This window comes from Geotrypetes seraphini, chromosome 3 (genome assembly GCF_902459505.1).
Source record: "Geotrypetes seraphini chromosome 3, aGeoSer1.1, whole genome shotgun sequence".
In the NCBI taxonomy this organism is placed as follows: domain Eukaryota; kingdom Metazoa; phylum Chordata; class Amphibia; order Gymnophiona; family Dermophiidae; genus Geotrypetes; species Geotrypetes seraphini.
The window spans coordinates 112,208,950-112,232,111 of NC_047086.1; the positions used below are offsets into that span (position 1 = coordinate 112,208,950).

Below are 23,162 nucleotides of genomic sequence, written 5' to 3' on the forward strand. Positions count from 1 at the left end.
CAAAAAGAAATCAAAACTCATCTTTTCAAAAAACACTTCCCATCATTCTAACCTCACTATAGCACTAGAATATACTCTCATGAATACCACCATCACCACCACAGCAACACCTTCAACATTGTATAACTCACTACTGTATCCCGAATGTATTATTATTCATCACAGTAACCTATTTTATACTTACTCTTTGCTTTGTAATTCTCCTGGAAATGTCCAGACTATCAATTGTAACTTGCTATATACATGATTCTTAGTATTGTAACGCTCCTGGAAATGTCCAGACTACTATTTTGTAATCCGCTTAGAACCGCAAGGTACAAGTGGAATAGAAATCACTAATGTAATGTAATAAACACTGCATAAAACACACTATTAAATACACAATTAATACATAAAACAATTATTTTCTCCCCCTCCTCCCAATTATTAATACAATTTTTTATCCTAATGTGACACATATTGAGAGCTAGTATCAATATACATTTCTCTGGAATCCTTTGGTGATGGGCAGGTAACTAGTGTATTCGTAAGGGCCATTAATCAATAAATACAGTGGTCTCAAACTCAAACCCTTTGCAGGGCCACATGTTGGATTTGTAGGTCCTTGGAGGGCTGCAGAAAAAAAAAATAGTTAATGTCTTATTAAATAAATGAGGTTAAACTCTTTATAGTTTATAAATCTTTCCTTTTGGCTAAGTCTTAATAATAATATTGTCATTTATAGCTAAAGAGACATATGATCAAGAAACTATTTTATTTTACTTTTGTGATTATGATAAACATAGGAGGGCCTCAAAATAGTACCTGGCGGGCCGCGGGTTTGAGACCACTCAATAAATAGCACATTACTTTGTCACACACAGAAACTAGTAAGCAACACACTGACATTTATAGGATCGCCCGATAGCAAATGCCATACTCCATCCTTTGCTATTAGAAGCCACCCGCCTTCCCTGTCGCACAGGAGTCAACTTTTCCAAAATGATTGGGGGTGCTAAACCCAATGCACATAGTCACAGAGTTTGCCCAATATTGGTGGTGCCTGGTCGCGCTATTCTATTGAAGCAAGATGCCGGGTTATCCACAGGCTGCTGCACTCCTCTCTCTCAGAAAGCAGGATAGGGGACAGCACCGTTCGTTCCGCCCCTTTTTCTGACGTCACAGTCAAAGCCTTCTATCTTTCTCTCCGCCCCTCGGCGCTCTTTTTCATACCTGCTCCGCCCGGTTTCTGTTCCAGAGAGGCGCGGAGTTGGCGGGGGCGCGCGTCCGTCTTTCGGCATGGCCCCGGCCAGAGCCGTCGTCCTCCATCCGGAGACGCTGCCGGTCCGCTCCGAACGGGGTTGCCTCTGAGCGCCCCCCCCCTCCCCCGCTTTTGTTTCCTTCCATGGGCTTTTGTTCCATGGCTGCGGGCAGCGGGCTCGCCCGGTCTCCATCCCCGTGCGCGGCAGCTGCCGCTTTTTGACTCGGACATGGGTTCTCTCGGCGTCGGTGCTGGCTGCTGCCGCCGCTCAGCCCTGCTAACCTCGGACGCTGGCGGAAGGAGAGCAGCGATGCTCGGCCGCTTTCTGACCGTAAGTAATGGCTGGGTAGCCCAGGCGTTCAGATCGACATGTTTACAACGTGCGTCCTCCAGCCTGTAACGGACGCTGCTGACCGGTAGCACCTGCGTATAGGATCGGCTCTGCCTCCTCTCCGGTGTTCGCGCTGCTCAGCCTCCCCCCCCCTCCCACTAATCGTTGTAGCGTTGTGATGGCTCTGACTGAACATTTAATATTTGAGAGTCCTGGGCTGCTGCGATGCCGCACTGATGTTCCAAGCCTGTGCCGGCAACCTGCCATCGGCTGCCCTGGATCCGGGCCGGCTTTACTGGAAAGCAGGGGTAAAGCGGTTGGTTGGGGGGGGTGGGGGGGAGAGTAAACAAAACGGTTTCAAGTTTGGGCGTGGTGAGCAGAGCCGATCTGTCGCCGTTTATTACTGGACGCTGTTGTGCCACATATGGCGTGCAGGGCACTTGGGGCCAACCTCGTGGCACATCAGGCTTCTAAAAACGGCCAGGTGCCAAGGAACTAATGTGATCCTTATTTAGACTATCTTTCCAAAGCCATTGGATTTATGACCGTAGATATGGTAGTATGGTTTCTGTGTTTTCCTAATATTGTATTTTTGTAGAACTGGAGATGGTAGATTTATGTGGTAATGGTAAAAATTAGTTCCTGCTATTTTGCTGCACATTTACAGGGCAATTTTATAACTGGGTGTTTCCATTTACTTCTTTCCCTAAGTCGTGTTGCCAAGGTGCCTATTCTATAATGGAAGCTATGCACTTGGGTTCTGTTATACTAGCATAATTCGGTATTGATGTGCCTAACCTTTGGACGTTAATAATTAACACTAGTCCAGTGGCATAGCCATGAGTGGGCTTGGGTAAGTAGGCACCTACCTGGCTTCTGTTCAGGTCCACTCAGCAGCAGCAGCATAGCCAGCAGGGATTCTGAAGCCCCACCAGCCGAAGAGTCCTCTCCAGAGCCCCTTTTGAACTGCCTCAAACCTGGGGGTAATTGCCACCATGTGAGACAGTCTGTAGTGAACTCTGGAGAGGGCCTTTAGCTTTGGTATCCCTGCCAGCCAAGGTATTTTTTTTTAATTGCTTCAAGTGGGGGAGGGTGTAGTGGACAGGGAGGAAATGTGAGCACTATATGGATCCAGTACACCTCCAGGCCCACCCAGAAATTGCACTCTGGCTACGCTACTACACCTGCTATAGAAGTGAATGTGTATGCCCCCTTGAAGATGCACACTTTGCAAGTGCTGCTAATCTAAATAGGTAATGGTATGTGATTGTCTGTAAATGAGGAAACCTAAATTAGGCAACTGGCATTGAATAAGAGCAGATGTATTATCAGAATAGGATGTTGGGCTCTTTACTGCTGTGATGAGAGCTTGGTCCCCTTACAAAGGGAGTTCCTTTCTATCTGTTCCTCATCGTTTTTATTGAGTCAGCAACTAGGATTGAGTCAGCAGTTTTGTAAGACCAGTCCTAGTATAGCAGATCTATTAATAAGTTCTTGACTTGAATGTAGGTTCTGTAATATTCAGTAAGAAGGCAGTGATGTGCAAAAATATAGTTATGCAAGTTCAGTTGTTTTATTAGTGTTTTTGCTCCTTCATCCTTCCATTTTAAATTTAATATTAACTTTTAGAAACAAAAACCCAAATCGAGTATATCCATGCAGTAGCGTTATAGTTTACATATTTTTAAATCTTAAATGTGAATTATTATAAAGGACTGGGGTTATACATCACTCAGTTTTGTGGTCTTTAACTGATTTACTCTCTGCATAACATTTTATGTAATAGAAAAACAACTAGACCATTTCCTCGCTGTACTTTTCTAAGAACATAAGATTAACTTTACTGGGTCAGACCAAAGATCCATTTAGCCCAGTATCCCGTCATCACAGAGGCCATTCCAGATCACAAGTACCTGGCAAAAACCCAAATAGTAACAACATGTCATTCTACCATCCCAGGGCAAGCAGTGGCTTCCCCCATGTCTGTCTCAATAGCAGACTATGAACTTTTCTCCAGGAAATTGTCCAAACTTTTTTTTTAAAAAACCAGCTATGTTAACTGCTGCCAAGTACTTGTGACCTGGATTAACCACTATTGGAAAAAAAAAAAGATACTGGGATAGATGGATCATTAGCCTGACCCATTTGCATTTTAGCATCTAATTTCAGATGTGGGCTAGAGAGAATGACAAATTTTTCCCCATCGCCGAAGGAACTCATTTTCTTGTCTCGTCCTGGCGAGTTCTTTTACTGTCCCTGCCCCATTCCTGCAAGCTCCACCCTCATCTACACATGCCTCAAACATGTTAAAATCATAAGTCTTTGAGGTTAAGGCTAATATTACAGGAATGGGACAGGGACACATCCTCTGGCAATGCATTCCAGAACTTAACTATTGTGAGTGAAAAATATTTTTTCCTATACATTTTAAAAAGTATTTCCCTGTAACTTGGAGTGTCTCACATTCTTTGTAATTTTTGATGGAGTAAAAAATCAATCCACTTGTTTACCATCTCTTTTCTAATAATTCCTAGCATCTTGTTTGCTTTTTTGGCTGCCACCACATATTGAGTAGAAGGTTTCAGTGTATTTATCTAAGATAATAAAACCCTAAGCGCGCATGCGCACTCCCACCTACATGTTCCGTTTTCCATGAGCTGTAGGGTCCCGCGGGCAAGAGTGTGCATGCACGCTTCTACTCTCCCTCGCTGTAACTTCGCCGCCGTCGTGGCCCCTCTTCTCCCCCGTGCACCCTTTCCTGGCGCACAAGAGAATCTCTCTCAATCCCCTGAGGTGGCTGTCGGCAGCTGCAGGCTGTAGCAGCTGTCGGCGGCTGCAGGCCGCGGCGGCCAAGCCTGGAGCCAGTGTAGATGGCTGAAGCCTGGCTGGAGGAGGACGAGGAGGAGCTGTGAGAGCTCCGCAGAGGCAGGAGGTGATGGATTCGAGGGAGGGAGTGGGAGAAGGGAGAGATGTTGGACTCAAGTGAGGAAAGGAGAGAGAGACAAGAGACAGATGGATGAGAAGGACATAGGGCTACTAGGGGGACCATGAGAGATGGTAGGGGATAGGGAGAGATAGACTTTAGGGAGTGTTGAGGGGGCAGGAGAGAGAGAGGTCTTGGGGAAGGACAGAGGGGGACAGGAAAGGGAAAGATGGCAAAAGGGGTGAAACAGGGTCAGAGAGAGATGGTAGAGGGTGTGAAAGGGGGAAAGGGAGAGATGGAAATGGTAGGACCACTGCGGCTTTGGGGTACTGAGGAAGGAAAGGTCGGTACGTCAGGACTGCTGCTGCCGCCTCGGGTAAGTAAAGACCCTGTCAGGTGATAAATGCAATGGAGGATCTATGAGGGCCAAAAGGGTACAAAGGAAATGGTGAAAGGTGAGGTGGTGGGACTGGGATCAGTGGGAGGCAGGGTCCGGGCATGATGGAGGCGGGGCATGGGTGGGGTCAGCACCCGTTACTGTAATGAATGTAACGGGCTAAAACACTAGTTTACAATAATACCCAGATCTTTTTCTTGGGTGCTGACCCCCAAGGTGGACCCTAGCATCTGGTAACTATGATTTAAGCTAATCTTCCCATGTGCATCACTTTGTACCTTTTTTTAATGCTAAAACTTCTACACAGAGAGGGGAAATTTCTGGGAGCCAGGCCACCTGGGCATTAGAAGTTAAAAAGAACAAAATACAATGAAGTGAAAATAGCTAAAGGAAACCTAAAGATAGATGGATGGATGGTATGTATGTATTAAAAGTGTAGTGATGGTGAGTGGCTTCTTCCTGCCCCCCATACCTTTTTAATTTTCCAGGCTACGAGCTTGCTGCCTGCATCGTGTTGGCTATCCCTCTGACGTCACTTCCTATGCATGGGGCCTGGAAGTGACGTCAGAGAGAGGTGACACCGACGTGGGCAGCAAGTTTGAAATACTGCTTGCACAGGGAACATTTAAGAGGTGCATGTGGGGTGCGGAGAGGAAATCGGGTGCATGCACCCCTTACAAAGACCATACTTGAGGTGGATTGCCCGCACCCCCTTTTACTATGTCACTGAGTATAGGTTAGTGTCTAGGGATCTTTTTCCCTATGTGCAGGTAAAGCATTATAGTTCTAGGATGTTGAGGGAATTGCTTCAAGGGCAAACTGGGTTTGAAAAATTATTTGGACCAGTATGTAAGGAGAGGGATAATCTCGGAGATTTGTAAGTGCTTAAATGTAAGATGGGGGGAGCCTTTGCAGTACATGGGGGGCATGGGGAACTAGATTTGGGGAGGCCCTTAATGCTGATGGAATGGGAAACCATGAGGAGACATACTAGGTCCTTGGGTGTGGTCATGCTTCTGTTCTGGAGGAGAATGGCTATAATGCTCTCTGATTTCATACGAGTGACCTAGGGCAGGTACATTTGAAGGAAACATGTGTACCTGCCTGTTAGTGGATATTTTGTGCATTGAGGGATTGGTTATATTGTTTATATGGAACTGAAAAATTAATTTTAAGTTACCAGTTTAAAAAGAAAAAGTCAAATAGCAATAGTAGTCAAAAAGGAACACGTTTTAAGGAGAACATTTTTTTGTGGCTACATTCTCTATGTATACTTCCAAACTTGTTCCTGTCAAAAATATTAGAGGGAATCCTTTTAAGTTGTCATTCTGTGGCAGATAGTGAACCACATGTTTAGCTTAACTCAGGGGTGTCAAAGTCCCTCCTCAAGGGCCGCAATCCAGTCAGATTTTCAGGATTTCCCTAATGAATATGCATGAGATCTATTAGCATACATTGAAAGTAGTGCATGAAAATAGATCTCATGCATATTTATTAGGGAAATCCTGAAAATCCGACTGGATTGTGGCCCTTGAGGAGGGACTTTGACACCTCTGGCTTAACTTATTTCATGACTTTATCAGTAAATTTGGATCCAGTATGTATCACCTGTATCCAAAATTCAGTATATCACCTTACATTCATAGATCAAGATAATTATTGTTCACTGACACAGAAGAAAAACTGTTTTGAGATGGGATTTAGAGGGTGTGACTGACAAAAGAATTAAATTTCCTTGTATGCCACTCGTTACAATTTTACACGAACCAGGAACTTGGTTGAACTTCTGGCACGAATATCCACTGCTCCATTTTAGTAAATGGTTTTATTTATACGCCTACATTATTTTCCCTTTCTAATGGATCTAGTGTACATGAATGGTGGCATACAGATGGTAACTGAGAGCTGACGTTTCTTTGTTTATCGACAAAAGAATTCTAGAATGGCTGCTGATACTTCAATTTTTGTTTTCTTTAAAGCAGGAGCTTCACAACTGTAGGCTTTGTGTACCCCTAACAGGCCTTGTTTTTTGAACATGGAGAATGAACTTTTTAGACTTATAGCTACATTGCTGTATGGGTGCCGGAGGACCAGATTGTGGAAATAGCTTGTAAAGAGTATCGCTTGGTGGAGACTGCCTTAGTCTATGCCTACTACTGGGAACTGACCTTACGCAAGCAACTCCTTGAACATAGCTGTAAGCTGCAAAAATTATCATTTTTAAAAAAATATTTAGCGATTTTGTTCACTACTAACCCAGGTTTAATTTGAACTGGTGGCTTTAGAGGTAAGGCTGCCAACAGTAAGACAGAAAATGATGGGCAGAAAAAGGCTCTCACGGTGCATTCAATCTGCCTAATGAGGTAACCAGAGCCTCATCCACCGCTCTCTGTAGGCCTGGATCAGCTACGTTTAAATGCTGGATCTGGATTTGCAGGACAGGGTTGTATCCAGTTCTCGGTTTGCCCTGTTGTATGCAGGGTCTTGCTTTTCTAAGACAATGCGATGCACAAATTGGAATTACAGGTTCCCGAATGCAATAAGGCAAACCCAGGATTGAATCAACCCTGTCTTTCGAATCTGGATTCAGTTGACAGCCTTACCTAGAGGTGAAAGGCAATGTATCCCAGGGCTAATCATTCTGTGATGTTGCATGCACAATTTTACATTTTAGTGTGTACAATTGCATGCGCAGGTTATAAACTAGAGGCACATACACACAACTTTATAAATTAGGAACTAATTGGTACTAATTTGCATTTACATACCTAAATGTCAATAGTTGTAATTCTTTCATTTTAGTGTAACTGCTAGGGGGTGGGGTGTGGATGTGGACGTGTCTCTGAGCCGCCCATGTTCCACCTATCATTTATATGCCAAGATAAGAGCATAAGCAATGCCTCCGCTGGGTCAGACCTGAGGTCCATCGTGCCCAGCAGTCCACTCATGCGGCAGCCCAACAGGTCCAGGACCTGTGCAGTAATCCGCTATCTATACCCCTCTATCCCCTTTTCCAGCAGGAAATTGTCCAATCCTTTCTTGATCCCCAATATCGTACTCTGCCCTATTATGCCCTCTGGAAGCGCATTCCAGGTGTCCACCACACGTTGAGTAAAGCAGAACTTCCTAGCATTTGTTTTGAATCTGTCCCCTTTCAACTTTTCCGAATGCCCTCTTGTGCTTTTATTTTTGAAAGTTTGAAGAATCTGTCCTCTCTACTCTTTCTATGCCCTTCATGATTTTGTAAGTCTATCATATCCCCTCTAAGTCTCCTCTTCTCCAGGGAAAGAGTCCCAGTTTCTCCAGTCTTTCAACGTATGAAAGGTTTTCCATCCCTTTTATTAGACGCGTCACTTTCCTCTGAACCCTCTCAAGTAACGCCATATCCTTCTTAAGGTATGGCGACCAATATTGGACACAGTACTCCAGATTAGAGAATGACACGGGGAGAGATCCCCGCGGGGAACTGCGGCGTGGCTGCGGGCTATGGAGACTCCATAGCCAAATCACTGCAGACACGGAGACAAAAGTTTTCACCGCCCGCAAAAACGGTGAAAAGATTTGTCCCCGCAGGCCCTTCTACATACCGCGATTTACCGGGTCTTCACCATGTGTTCGGTTCACTTCGGGATGGGTGTCTGATTTTTTTCCGGCGGCCATGCTTGTCAGCCATGTGGTCTCCTCCAACTCGTCTCTCTCCACCCAACTTGGACGTTGCCTGACTCCGCCCCCTTCAATATTCTGGCTCCTCATTAGTCAGTTCTTTCCTGCTCAAGAAGAGGACCAATCGCTACTGCCCAGGATTTTTTTTAGAGTCGCTGCCTGGATTGGAGAGGAGTCACTGCTGCAGACTTGGAGGAGCTGAAATTTCATTGAAAACTTCGGCGCTACAAGTAGAGGTAAGGTGCACACTTTCCTACTACTTGCCTGTCCAGAGTTGGCGGTGAGGGGGGTGGGGGGGATTCTTTGACCGGTTGGAGACGGGAGTCTGGCTGAGCTGGGAGCTGGTTCTTTTTTTAATCTGAATGGGATTCTTTGACCGGTTGGAGATGGGGGTCTGGCTGAGCTGGGAGCTGGTTCTTTTTTTTTTTTTTTTAATCTGAGTACTAGTGTAGTAGTGTGCTGTGTCCATTCCCATGGGTTACTGAATCCTATTCCTGAACATGTGCTGCAAGAATGGAGGAATCCAGCACATGTTCAGTATGTAACCCATGGGAATACGTTAATAAAGATAAGTATATAAAATCATACCTGTTTGAGGCTTTTATGCATGCTGCGGTGACGGGGCGGTGAATGGGATGGCAGTGGCGGTGACGGGGCGGTGAAAGGGATGGCGGTGACGGTGACGGGGCAGTGACGGGGTGGTGCAGAGGATGGTGGGACGGGGCGGTGACGGGGACAAATTTTTTCCCCGTGTCATTCTCTACTCCAGATACGGACGCACCATCGCCCAATACAACAGCAGGATAACTTCTTTCGTTCTGGTAGTATTACCCTTCTTGATTATACCTAGAATTCTATTCGCTCTCTTAGCGGCCGCTGCGCACTGTGCTTTCGGCTTCATTGTCATGTCCACCATTACCCCCAAGTCCCTTTCTTGGGTACTCTCATTTAATAACACGGTGCAAGTGCATGCATTAGAGAATGACACTGGGACCAATTTTTCTCCGTTCCTGCAAGTTTTTTCAAAGTAAAGTTTTGTCACTGTCCCTGTCCTATTCCTGTAATATTAGCCTTAACCTCAAGACTTATGATTTTAACATGTTTGAGGCATGTGTAGATGAGGGTGGCGCTTGCAGGGACAGTAAAAGAACTCGCCAGGACGAGACAAGAAAATGAGTTCCTTCGGCGATGGGGAAAAATTTGTCATTCTCTCTAGCCCACATCTGAAATTAGATGCTAAAATGCAAATGGGTCAGGCTAATGATCCATCTATCCCAGTATCTTTTTTTTTTTTCCAATAGTGGTTAATCCAGGTCACAAGTACTTGGCAGAAATCCAAATAGTAGCATCATTCCATGTTACTGATCCCGGGGACAGCAGTGTCTTCCCCCATGTCCATCTCAATAGCAAACTATGGAGCTTGCCAGACTTTTTTTTTTACCCAGGTACACTCAATGCTATTACCATATCCCCTGGCAACAAGTTCCAGAGCTTAACTATTTGAGTGAAAATATTTCCTCCTATTTGTTTTGAAGATATTATTTCCATGTAACTTCATTGAGGATCCCCCTAGTCTTTGTAATTTTTTGATGGAGTAAAACATTGATTCACTTGTACTAGAGGTCTGCACGGGAACGGGGATTGCAGGAATCCCATGGGACTTCCACGGGGGTAGAAGGCTTTGGAAGCAGGGTTCGACTTACTGAGGCCAATTCCGACACAGCTGAGAGACCAGTCCGGCGCCATGGTGGAAGCAGCCATGCTGAGCAGTGAGCTCAGCACGCACACAGCTGAAAGCTTTGCTGATTGGTCCGGGGGCAGGAACAGCAAGCAAGGCTCTCAGCTTTTCACTGCACAGCATAGCTTGCAGAACAGACTAGTTGTAACCATACCAAGCTGACCACCTTACTGTAGGTATGGCCTTCTTTACATGTTCGCACTGTTCTTTCAACAGTTGTAGCTGGAAGAGGAGATGCTTGGGACCTTGTGTCCAATTGCTGGTTGTTTTTTATGTTGAACCAGTTTACCGTTTAAACCCAAGATAGACCTCTACAATCATTCTTGTTTAAACTTTTCAGATTCTTTCCTTTCGGATTCTTTCCTTTTAGATTGTGCTTGGAAACCAGTAATATGCAATGTAAACACACTAAAACTATTATCAGAGCATTTAAACATATTTCAATAATTTGTCTGTTTTTGCATAATTTCCTAGAAATTCCAGGTAAATAACCTATTACACACAACTTAAAGCTAGTAGTTGGATTTTTCCCCATTAAAGTGCACCATTTTTTTCTCTGCAGCTTTTTAAAAAACTGACATACTCTATCCATTTATATTTTCCTTTTATCTATTTCTTATGTAATAAGTTGTACCCTTACTTCTTGCATTCTGTAATTTTTCCTTAGATAGGAGTTGTCAGTCATCTTTATTTCTGTTACTCTCTATATGTATTCTATAATAACATAGTAGATGACGGCAGATAAAGACCCGAATGGTCCATCCAGTCTGCCCAACCTGATTCAATTTAAATTTTTTTAAATTTTTTCTTCTTAGCTATTTCTGGGCAAGAATCCAAAGCTCTACCCTGTACTGTGCTTGGGTTCCAACTACTGAAATCTCCATTAAACCTACTCCAGCCCATCTACAGTCTCCCAGCCATTGAAGCCCTCCCCAGCCCATCTTCCACCAAACGGCCATATACAAACACAGATCGTGCAAGTCTGCCCAATACTGGCCTTAGTTCAATTTTTAATATTATTTTCTGATTCTAGATCCTCTGTGTTTATCCCATGCTTCTTTGAACTCAGTCACAGTTTTACTCTCCACCGGGAGCGCATTCCAGGCATCCACCATCCTCTCCGTAAAGTAGAATTTCCTAACATTGCCTTTGAATCTACTACCCCTCAACCTCAAATTATGTCCTCTGGTTTTACCATTTTCCTTTCTCTGTAAAAGATTATGTTCTACGTTAATACCCTTCAAGTATTTGAATGTCTGAATCATATCTCCCCTGTCTCTCCTTTCCTCTAGGGCAGTGGTCTCAAACTCAAACCCTTTGCGCCACATTTTGGATTTGTAGGTACTTGGAGGGCCTCAGAAATAAATAGTTAATGTCTCCCTTTGGTCAGATCACTATAAATACACCTTTGACATCAACTGGCCTCAAAACATTAACAAACAACCTCCAATAAAAACCTCCTTCAAAACATGCCAAAAAATCGAATCCTCCATATTCTGGGATAAAGCAGACCACGCCACCACCAACATAGCTCCCAACGAATTTATATCCCAATGGAGATCCATAAGCGAAACCATTCTAAATGAGCTAACCCCAGAAAAACTAAAATTCAAAATATGCAGACCTTCTGATAAATGGTTCGACGCCGAACTTCTCCAATCTAAAAAGCTCTGCAGACAACTAGAAAGAGTCTGGAAAAAAAACAAGAGTTTAGAACACACTAAAACTGAATGGAGATACCAAATTAATCAATACAAAACCAAACTCAAGGAAAAACGAAAAGCCTACTACTCCAATATGATAGGCAAAAAAATCCCAGACACAAAAAAGCTATTTAATCTATTAAAGAACCTCACAGATACCAAACCTTACCTCTCCACCCAAGGTATCCACCCACCAACAGCCATCCACCTAGCAGACCATTTCAAAAACAAGATCACCAATATCAGATCTACATTCATCAACACACACACCCATCTAGAAAAGATAACAACAAAACCATCAACTAGCGAAGCCATCGTAGCAGACAGAAGCTGGTCCGATTTCCCAATTCTAGTCTGGTCGGATATGAACCGACTCTACAATAAATATAGCCATGCTTCCAGTGACCTAAATAATTGCCCCACCTACATATTATCAAACGCCTCCACCACATTCAAAACCAACTTCATGCTATGGATTCAAACCACATTGACAGAAGGCCAATTCCCACAGGACCTAGGAGAGATCTTAATCACTCCAATCATAAAGGATCACAAAGGCCCAATAGATAGCCCCTCCAACTACAGACCTATCGCTTCAATACCATTGTACGTTAAAATAATAGAAGGCCTAGTGGCACAATACCTCACCGAATATCTGGAAAAACATAACCTACTCCACCCCTCACAATCAGGATTCCGAACTAACCATAGTACAGAAACACTACTTGTCACATTACTAGATACAGCCCGACAACACATCAGTAAAGGAAAAAAAAATGATATTAATACAATTAGACCTCTCCGCAGCATTTGACCTAGTTGACCACACCTTATTACTACAAATTCTCGACGCCATAGGAATCTCAGGCAAGATCTACAAATGGTTTCAGGGGTTCCTCAAATCTAGAACCTACAGGGTACAATGATAGAACCTAGTACAATGATAAATCTAGAACCTACAGGTACAATGATATCAAATCAGAACCATGGACAAATCCCTGCGGAGTTCCACAAGGATCACCTCTCTCACCTACGCTCTTCAACCTCTTTATCTCCTCTCTAGGAGCCACTTTAGATACCCTAGATGTCACATCTTTCAGCTATGCTGATGACATCACCATAATCCTCCCATTCGACCCATCAGAGACCACCACCACAACAAAGCTAGAAACATCCTTAGACACAGTAGAAAAATGGATGATGGATCACAAACTAAAACTAAATTCTGAAAAAACAAAATTCCTTTTGCTCGAAAAAGCCCAAACTCCTACCATCACTGAACTGAAAATCAAAAATACCAAATACCCAATACAACCCGAACTAAAACTCCTAGGAGTTACGATAGACAGATGTTGCACAATGCAGCCCCAGATCAACAAAACAACCCAGAAAGCTTTTCTAACCATGAGAAATCTCCGTAAAATCAGAAAATTCTTTGACCAAGCACAATTTAGACTAATCGTCCAATCCCTAGTCTTAGGTCTGCTGGATTATTGCAACTCCCTATATCTTCCTTGTCCAGCCACTATGATAAAACAACTCCAGACCATACAAAACACCGCCCTCAGATTGATCTACTCACTCAAAAAATATGATCACATAACAACTGCCTTCTTAGACTCTCACTGGCTACCCATACAAGCACGAATCCAATTCAAATTCTTCTGCCTGATATTCAAAGCATTACACTGCTCTTCCCCCTCCTATCTAAATAACCGCTTAAACCAAATCTCCACCTCAAGACACAGAAGAACCTCGAACCCTTTCGCCTTCCCCCCACTCAAAGGCACACAACGCAAGAAAATGTTTGACAACCTTCTAGCAACACAAGCAGCAAAAATCAACCATTCCATCTCCAATCTTATGACAATATCAGACAACTTCAAAACATTCAGAAAATAAATCAAAACCCTGCTTTTCAAAAAATTCATCCAAATATCTTAACCCCTCCTCTTTTACCTCCAGAAGATTCACCTACCTTCAGATAACCTTCCCCCAAATTACCCACCTTAACACCTTCCAATTAAACAAATACCATAAATAGATTGTAACCTACCCTCTCTAACTGAATTCCATATGTATTTTTCATACAGTTCTTCACTGTCAGTTTAATTTCCATCCTATAAATTCACATAGAATTTTTCTTTTTTCAACCATCTTTATTTTCTCTTCTTTATTAATTTCCAGGTACTTTAGTTAGATTGTGAGCCTTCGGGACAGTAAGGGAATTTTTTAAGTACCTTCTTACTTCTCATTTATAATCTTAATGTATATTTTCTTCAAACCGCTTAGAACCTAACGGATGTAGCGGTATATAAGAAATAAATTACATTACATTACATTCTTAAAGAAATGACAATTTTGCATGAGGTAAAACTCTTTATAGTTTATAAATCTTTCCTTTTGGCTATGTCTTAATAACAATATTGTCATTTATAGCTAAAGAGACATATGATCAAGAAACTGTTTTATTTTACTTTTGTGATTATGATAAACATACTGAGGGCCTCAAGATAGTACCTGGCGGGCCGCATGTGGCCCCCGGGCCGTGTGTTTGAGACCACTGCTCTAGGGTATACATATTCAGGACTTCCAGTCTCTCCTCATACGTCTTCTGGCACAAAGCTCCTATCATTTTCGTCGCCCTCCTCTGGACCGTTTCAAGTCTTCTTACTTCCTTCACCAAATATGGTCTCCAAAACTGAACACAATACTCCAAGTGGGGCCTTACCAATGACCTGTACAGTGGCATCAACATCTTCTTCCTTTTACTGGCTACGCCTCTCTTTATACAGCCCAGCATCCTTCTGGCAGCAGCCACTGCCTTGTCACACTGTTTTTTCGCCTTTAGATCTTCGGATATTATCACCCCAAGGTCCCTCTTCCCATCCGTGCATATTAGCTTCTCTCCTCCCAGCATATACGGTTTCTTCCTATTATTAATCCCCAAATGCATTACTCTGCATTTCTTTGCATTGAATTTTAGTTGCCAGGCATTAGACCATTCCTCTATCTTTTGCAGATCTTTTTTCATATTTTCCACTCCCTCTTCGGTGTCTACTCTGTTACCAATCTTGGTGTCATCTGCCAAAAGGCATCCCCTCCATTTATCCTCTATGCTGCCTATTAAGGTGTTTTTAATCTATTTTGTGATTACTGAATTTCTCCATTATGACAAAGTACCGTATTTTTCGCTCCATAAGACACACCCTGGATTTAGAGGAGGAAAACCCAATAAAAAATATTCTGAACCAAATTGTGCCTCTGAACCCAGCCCCCTAGAAAAATAGACAAATATACTGCAGCAGACAGATTTTGATCACTAAATTGAAATCCTACCTTTGTTGTCTGGTGATTTCTGGTTGCGCTAGATAGTTCGTTCTTTTTCTTTCTTTTCTTCCTTCCTTACTTCCTCAGGCCCAACAATTGTCTTTTTCTATTCTCTTCCTCCTTCCTTCCTATGTCCTGAGTTCTTGCCCTCTCCCTGCCTTTTTCCTCCCTCCCGCACTGAAGCCTGCTTGCCTTCCTCCCTGCCGTGCCGATTCCTTTTCCCTGGTCCGCTGCTCGCCCACTGTTGCTGCAACTCCATGAAGCCCATCTTCATCCCTGCAGTGCCAATTCCTCCTCCGTGGTCCGCCAACAGGCACTGCCACCGCTGCAGAATGACTCCTCCGAGCTCCACTACCCCTCTCTCCCTCTGGAACCAGACTTTTTAGCAGACACCTTAAGGAGCACAAAAAACCCATTCACCAAATCCTGGTAAACTCCAACCTACCTACACCCTACTACTACAAATAACCAGAGGCTCTCCTCTCAGGCTGTGTCTCACCAGTGCCACTAGCACACCCACACCAAGCTCCACACACACAGCCCCACTGAACTTGCCATAGGAACAGGCTGTCAAGATCCTCAAGGCCACACCGCAGGAACTGGAGCACTGCTGACGTTCCAGGAGCCAGAAAATCTCACGAGAGATCCCTCAACAGAAGTCCAAACAGCCTGCTCCTCAGACCAAAGTGAGGCTCCTACACTCCTGGACCGCAGCGCATTCAACATGCACACTTGGCGCCGACGCCACTGCCGACATGGCAAAGCGGCTGACTCCTGCTGCCGCAATTCCACAAAGGAAAAGGCCAGTGGCGTGCAATCGGGCCCACAAGCCTTCTCCCGACATCAGAATTGACGTAGGGCAAGACTTGTGGGCCGATTGTACGCCGCCATCCCTTCTCTTCCTTTTCTGTGGTGGCAAGCGGGGTAAGAGGGTGACGAGCAGCAGTGGGGGTGGGGTGGCGCGATGAGCAGCAGCAGAACGCCGGGGGGTGGGGGTGGGCAGAGGTGTAGTCATTCCATAAGACACATACACCCTTTTTGTGGGTGGAGAAAGTGCATCTTATAGAGCGAAAAATACGGTAAATGATATGCTATGTCAAGGTTGACCAGAGTTAAGAACACGAGTTGCCATACTGGGACAGCTTCAAAGAATGTCAAATATATACATGGACTTTTTTTTCTCTCTTTGGGCCAGCAGTTTCTTCCTCCTAGAGCAGTGGTCTCAAACTCAAACCCTTTGCGGCCCTCGAATTTAAAGTTTAATATCTTTTCTTTCTCAAAACTGGCACATTTCAATCACTATATTGAAAATAAAATCATTTTCCCTACCTTTGTTGTCTGGTGACTTTATTTTTATGTGCTTTCAACTATGTTTCCAGGGCCTTCTTGTCCTTTGACTGTTTTTCTCTCCGTCTTCACTTTCTGCCTTGCATCCATCTTTGGCATTAACTTAATGTTCAATTTTTCTGCTTTCTTTTCAAAATCTACGTTTCCATGTCTTACCTTCCCTTCCTATCTCTCTCTCTTCTTCCGTCCTATTTCCATGGTCTGGCATCTCTTTCCTTCCTTTCTTTCCCCTGGTCTGGCATCTGTCTCCTTCCCTTCCCCCATGCCCTGGCATCTCCCCCTCCATGGTCTGATATCTCCTTTCCTTCCCTCCCTCCCTCCCATGAACTTGGCTTCTTCTCTTGTTCCTCTCCTCTCCCTTCTCCTTCCTTCCCTTTCTTTCCCCAATTGGGTGCAGCAGCAACAGAAGCAGCATTTCCCTTCCCCCTTTCCTGTGCAGGAGAGGCATTTCTATTCCCTCCCTTTCCCTGTACAACAGCAGCAGCATTTCCCTAGGGTCCCCCTTTCCTATGTAGCAGAAGCATTTCTCTTTTCCCTTCCCTTCCGTTCTCTTCCTTGTGGAGCAGCAGCATGTCTGGACGGCTCGTACCGTTCAAAGCCGTGGGTGGCGGCTCTTTGCGAGATCCGCGTCTGCATCTGAAGCCTCTCTGATGTTGTGACATCAGAGAGGCTTCCGATGCAGGAGTGGATAGCACGAGGAGCCGCCAACCCGCGGCTTTGAACGGAACGAGCCAGCCAGATACGCTGCTGCTCCAAAAGGAAGGGAAAGGGGAAGAGAAATGCTGTTGATTGCGTCCAGACCGCAGGCCGCAAATAAAACCTGGAGAGCCACATGCGGGCCGCGTGTTGAGACCGCTGTCCTAGAGGTACCAATAATCTTTTTATTCATAGCTGCTTGATTTTTAACTCATTTCATTCTGCTTTGAAGTGCATTTCTCTAGTTTCTTTAAGAATATGGTACAGGTGTGCTTTTCAGCTAACCTGGGTCATAAGGATTAATTTTCTCTTAAAATATCTAATAAGAATTGTAAGAATGCCATTCTTATAACACCCCCCCCCTTTACTACTGTGTTTCCCCGATAAGACAGTGTCTTATATTAATTTTAGGCCCAAAAAAACACACTAGGTCTTATTTTCAGGGTGTGTACATGATCATTTCACCCTTCCTCTCCTTCACCCCAATTCTTTCTCTTTCCTTTCTCTCCCCCACATGTGCAGCATCTTTCCTCCCCCTCCCTCTCATCCCTCGTGCAGTAGGACCCCTGCCCAGCTTCCATCCCTTGTGCAGCAGGACCCTTGAGCGAGCACCACCCCAAGCAGCTGCTGCGCAGCTGAACCCTCCCATCCTTCCCTCTCTCCCATCCGAACCCTGCCGACTGCGAGTGAGCCCTACATACCTCCCTAAGCAGCGTCAGCACTCTAAACTGGCTGCTTTGACTTTGTATGTCCATGAATTCACTCTGCTGCGTTACTGATCAGTAACGCGGCAGAGTGAAATCACAGGTGGAAGGCTGAAGCAGCCTGTTTAGAATGCTGCCGGCCTGCCGCTGCTTAGGGAGGTTTGTAGGGCTTGCAGCGGGGTTCCGATGGGGGGGGAGGGGGAGTGCTGCTCGCTCAAGGGTTCTGCTGCACAAGGGATGGGAGGGAGGGAAGGAAACTTCCAGCTTATTTTGGGGGTAGGTCTTATTTTCAGGGAAACGTTGTACTACTACTACTACTACTTATCACTTTTATATAGTGCTGAAAGGTTTATGCATGCTGTATATTTTGACATTTATAGACGGTTCCTGCTTGGAGGAGCTTACAATCTAACTTGGACGGACAGACATGACGTAAAGCAAGCCTGCACAACTCAAAAATGATCTGGGGCCGAAACAAAGTCTGAAAATGTAGCAAGGGCCGCAGGTAGTGGCCAAGGTTCGAGGCACCCGGAAGTGCGCGGATCTTACTGTGATGACATCACACACATGGGTGACCTCACATTGACATCTGCACATCCACAGAGGCCTTCCAGACGGGCCCTGAGACACCAGTAGAGATGCGGGCAGGGAAGAGTGCAGGAGAGGAGAGGCACTGGCGGCGGCTGATTGCCTATAGCAGTGTTGCTCAACCATTTCAAGCTAAGTACCCCCAAATTCCACCCTAAACCCACCCAAGCTCTGCCCTTTACTAATTGTAATGCAATTTTTTCCTTTCATTTTTCATATGCACACATTACACACAGCAAATATAAATTCTCAAAACTGACATTTCGATCACTAAATTGAAAATAAAATCATTTTTCTTACCTTTGTCTGGTGATTTAATTAGTTTTTGGTTGGACTGTCTTCTGACTGTGCATCCAATATTTCTTCCCTTCTTTCTGCCTCCTGCATGCTTCTTCTCCAGACCTCATTTCCTTATCCAACCAACATCTCTCTGTCCCTCCATGAGGCCAACTTTTTCTTCCTCTCTCCCTGCCCTCTTTCTCCCCAAGCAGCAACATCAAGGCACGTGCAGCGACTGCAGTCCAGAAGGGCCGGCCCTAGAAGATGAACCCCCTCCCCCTGACATCATTAGAGAGATTTGGCACAGAGAGGTAGATCTGGGAGTCGTCAGCATAGATGTGATAATGAAAGCTATGGGAGGAGATCAACGCTCCAAGTGAGCATGTGTAGATTGAGAAAAGAAGTGGTCCCGGACAGGGCCTTGAGATACACCAATCGATAATAGGAAGGCTGCAGAGGAGGAACAACCATTGCATACATTGAAGGTGCAATGGGAGAGTTAGGAAGAAAACCAGGAGAGGGCAGAACCCTGGAATCCCAACAAGGACAGCATATCAAGAAGTAGGTGGTGATCAACAGTATCACAGGCAGCAGACAGATTGGAGGATAGAGTAGAGGCCTTTAGATCTGGCCAAGAACAGGTCATTTAGAAACTTTAGTAAGGCCAGTTTCCATGGAATACAACTGGTGAAAGCCTGACTGAAGTGGATCCAGAATATCATGATAGGCTGGATAGGCTGGGGCTCTTCTCTCTGGAGAAAAGGAGACTCAGGGGAGATATGATAGAGACCTTCAAGATCATGAGGGGCATAGAGAGGGTGGATAGGGACAGATTCTTCAGACTGAAGGGGACAGCAAATACGAGGGGGCATTCTGAGAAACTGAAGGGAGACAGGTTCAAAACAAATGCAAGGAAGTTCTTTTTCACCCAAAGGGTCGTGGACACTTGGAATGCGCTTCCGGAGGAAGTGATCAGGCAGAGTACGGTACAGGGATTCAAGCAGGGATTGGATGGATTCCTGAGGGATAGAGGGATCGTGGGGTACTGAGTAAACCAACCTGGTCGTGCATGTGCAAGACCGGAGGGCTAGGACTTCGATAGGAGGGCAGAACTTAAATGGGAAACCAAGGTGACAGGGGAGCCCTTCTGATGATTCAGACAGGCCTTGACCTGTTTTTGTCCACCGCGGGAGCGGACTGCTGGGCAGGATGGACCTGTGGTCTGACCCGGCAGAGGCACTGCTTATGTTCTTATGTTCTTATGAGATGAGAGGAAGTCCAGGCAATGGGGGGTGAACAGTACGTTCAAGTAACTTGGATAAGAAAGGGAGGAGGGAGATGGGGGCGATAGTTGGAGGGACACGTGGGGTTCCGGTGAGGGTTTCTTGAGGCAGGATGTGACAATTGCATGTTTGAAGGCATCAGGAATAGTTGCAGTGGAGAGTTATAGGTTGAGGATGTGACAGGTGGAAGTCTGCCTTTTTTTCTTTAGCTTGCAGTAGGTCAGATACCAGATGTGTTGAACAATTTTCCCCTTGAATTCATCTGGTACTTTGAGGCGATTATGTCAGATGTCAGCTTGGGGTTGATAGATCTTTTGTATTGGGTTGAGGTGTCTGAGCAAGATGGGAAAGAATAGCTACTTAAATTGCATTGTTAATAATGAAGGTGGAATTACTCATCACTGATAAATGTTTCTTGAAAGCAGAGGCATTAATAACTAGTAGCAGGAAAGCTGCTTCTAACACCTTTCTACTGTGTCAGGCTGAAAAGTGAAGTAAACAGAGAAACCTAGAGAGTCAAGCCTTCAAGAGCCTGCTTTACACGGGCAATTGCAGTGATTTATGTTTAGGAGACAAATATGAAAAATGTTAAGAGACCTTAGCGGAAAGCTAATTAAGAGTCCCCCCCCCTTACACACATTTTCATAGCTTGATTTTCCTACAAATGCAAAAGAGAGAGAGAAAGGAGTGCTTGGTTGTACTAAAAAACAAAAAGAATTGACCCCAAAATATCCACAAAGAAGAAAATCCAGAGAAAACCAAAAAAACTCTGTGGAGTGACGATGTTCCCAAATGGACTTTATTTGAAAGTATCAAAGTTCCAAAGATACACTAAAATCATCCACATAAAATAATTCCATCCACATAAAAGTAAATCATCCACATAAGAGCTTTAAAGGACCTAGTCCGCTAGGGATACAGGACCCAACACGGTCCACGTTTCAACAAAAAGTCTTCTTCAAGGGTCCCTGGGGGTCCTATAAAGGTGAGTACGTGGGAAACAATTGTGTGGTGAACCGGAAGTGAGACACTGCTTGTACTAAAAACCATAGGTGCCTGTTGTGCGAGTGCCCCTAACATCGATCAAATTCCTTGGCCTAGATGCACTAAAATTAGCGATCGTTTAACAATTGTCACTAAACTGGTTTTGACTGGCTTAGCAACGATCGCATTTGCTGACCTAATGCAGAAAATGGCTCACCAAATGGTTTTCTGCATGATTGGTCATTCTCCCATCCGGCCATGCAAATAAGGCAATCCATTAATATTGAAACGCCATGCAAACTAGCCGAGCGATTGATGCTCAAACATCACTTTGCGATGCACAAAAAAAGTGAACTTTTTTTAAGCGATCCAAAAAAAGCAACTAGTCAAGACCAGTCGCTTAGTTCAGCCCTGAAATTAATATATTTATAACCAGCACCAGAACCTTACTCCCAATCCACTGGGGGGGGGGGGGGGGGAGGGGGCGTGGAGTCATTTATCAAATAAACATAAACATGCTGTTTTGAAGATCAACTAATAATGCTGTTCATATCCATGAGTACTCTTAGTGTCAGAAACAAGAAAGGAGAAAAGCAACAAACTTGCCTCAATAAACACAGCAAACACACAGAAGCAAGTGAGATGTCTAAAACCAGCCAAAAACAAAGCATATATTTGTCCATAAAATAGTCCAACAAAGAGAGAACCTCTCTACTGTATGGTCCCAACTAGCGAATGACACGGTGACAAAATTCATCCCCGCGGATAACTGTGGGAAACCATCTTCATGTCATTCTTTAAGGAGAGAGGGAAGAATCAGAGTACGAATGGCCACAACTACTGACCTACAAGCTTTGCTTTGAAGAATGCTGGTGTAGAAGGACTGAGGTTGAAATAGACACTAGAAAATGACATGGGATTATTTCCCGTGGTTATCCGCGAGGACGGGAACGGTGCTGAATTTTGTCACTGTGTCATTCTCTAGTCCCAACCTGTATGGTCCCAACCTGTTTCGGCTAAAGCCTTCCTCGGGGAACTATTAAAGCACTGATAAAGTGCTAAAACACAGGAAAATATAATGGTCAACAAACACATTGCACCTGGGTACATTATTTTTTTTAAATCGGCTCTTTTCTGAGGACTGAAATGTGTACACGTATACTCTTAAAATCAGGTGCCTTATTAACAATTCACCTTATCAAATGTATAAATGCTTTATACGTCCTGGCCTCAAAAAGCTTCGGAAATGTGTAAACAGAAAACAGATGTGAATTCAATTTTTGCTTAATACAAAACAGGCATATATTGCTTGACTCATCCAGAATTTTCCTCGTAAACAAAGATTGGGAAGCAACGTTGAATGCAACACACAATAGTGTAAACTTCAGTCTTAAATAGGAATAGCATACACTTGATTTTTTTCATAAAAAGTTTAAAACTTTCAATTTTAAAACTTTATTTAGGCTAATCAAGAATTAATTTTATAGAATTGCCTGTTCAGTGCCTTTACTGAGATCAGATGACATACTGTTTGCACTGAGAAGAGTGTAGGTGAGACTGAGTGGTTTGGGGTTTTCTTTAGAAACAAAATTTTGTGTCTGTTTCTTGGTACATGCTATGTTTTTAGAAGAAAGCAGTAAACAATATTACCTTGCCACCTTGAGAGAAAAGTATCCCTAATAAGTTTACACAACAGTAAAAGAGGAAGATCAAAATGGTCCATTAAGTCTGCTGAGGAAAGTTGTGGTGCAGGTGCTTTTCCCCATGACTTCTTAAAAGTGCAAAAATAATTGCACTTTGTCCTTGGCTTAGATCAAGGGTTCTTAATATGGGTCCATGGATGGGTTTTAGGGGGTCCATGAGGGCCAGATAAAAATTAAACATTTATATTCACTATACAACCTGGTACTGTGTTTTTTTTTGGGTGGGAGGGGGGTTCTTGCAGATAATGAGAGA

General features: G+C 44.2%; 1 protein-coding gene across 2 annotated transcripts in view; it reads left to right on the plus strand.

Annotated features, from left to right (window-relative positions):
* The first annotated feature begins 1,189 nt into the window (after positions 1 to 1,189).
* The window catches only part of TNFRSF21 (TNF receptor superfamily member 21), a 157,152-nt gene continuing 135,179 nt past the window's right edge, over positions 1,190 to 23,162 (plus strand). The window contains exon 1 of one of the 2 annotated variants that reach the window (XM_033937837.1): positions 1,190 to 1,571. In XM_033937837.1, the coding sequence (XP_033793728.1) occupies positions 1,470 to 1,571 (102 nt within the window). In that variant the 5' untranslated portion in view covers positions 1,190 to 1,469. Of the gene's footprint in view, positions 1,572 to 1,792; positions 1,880 to 23,162 lie in introns of those variants that run through there. The other variant, XM_033937838.1, reaches the window with a different exon arrangement.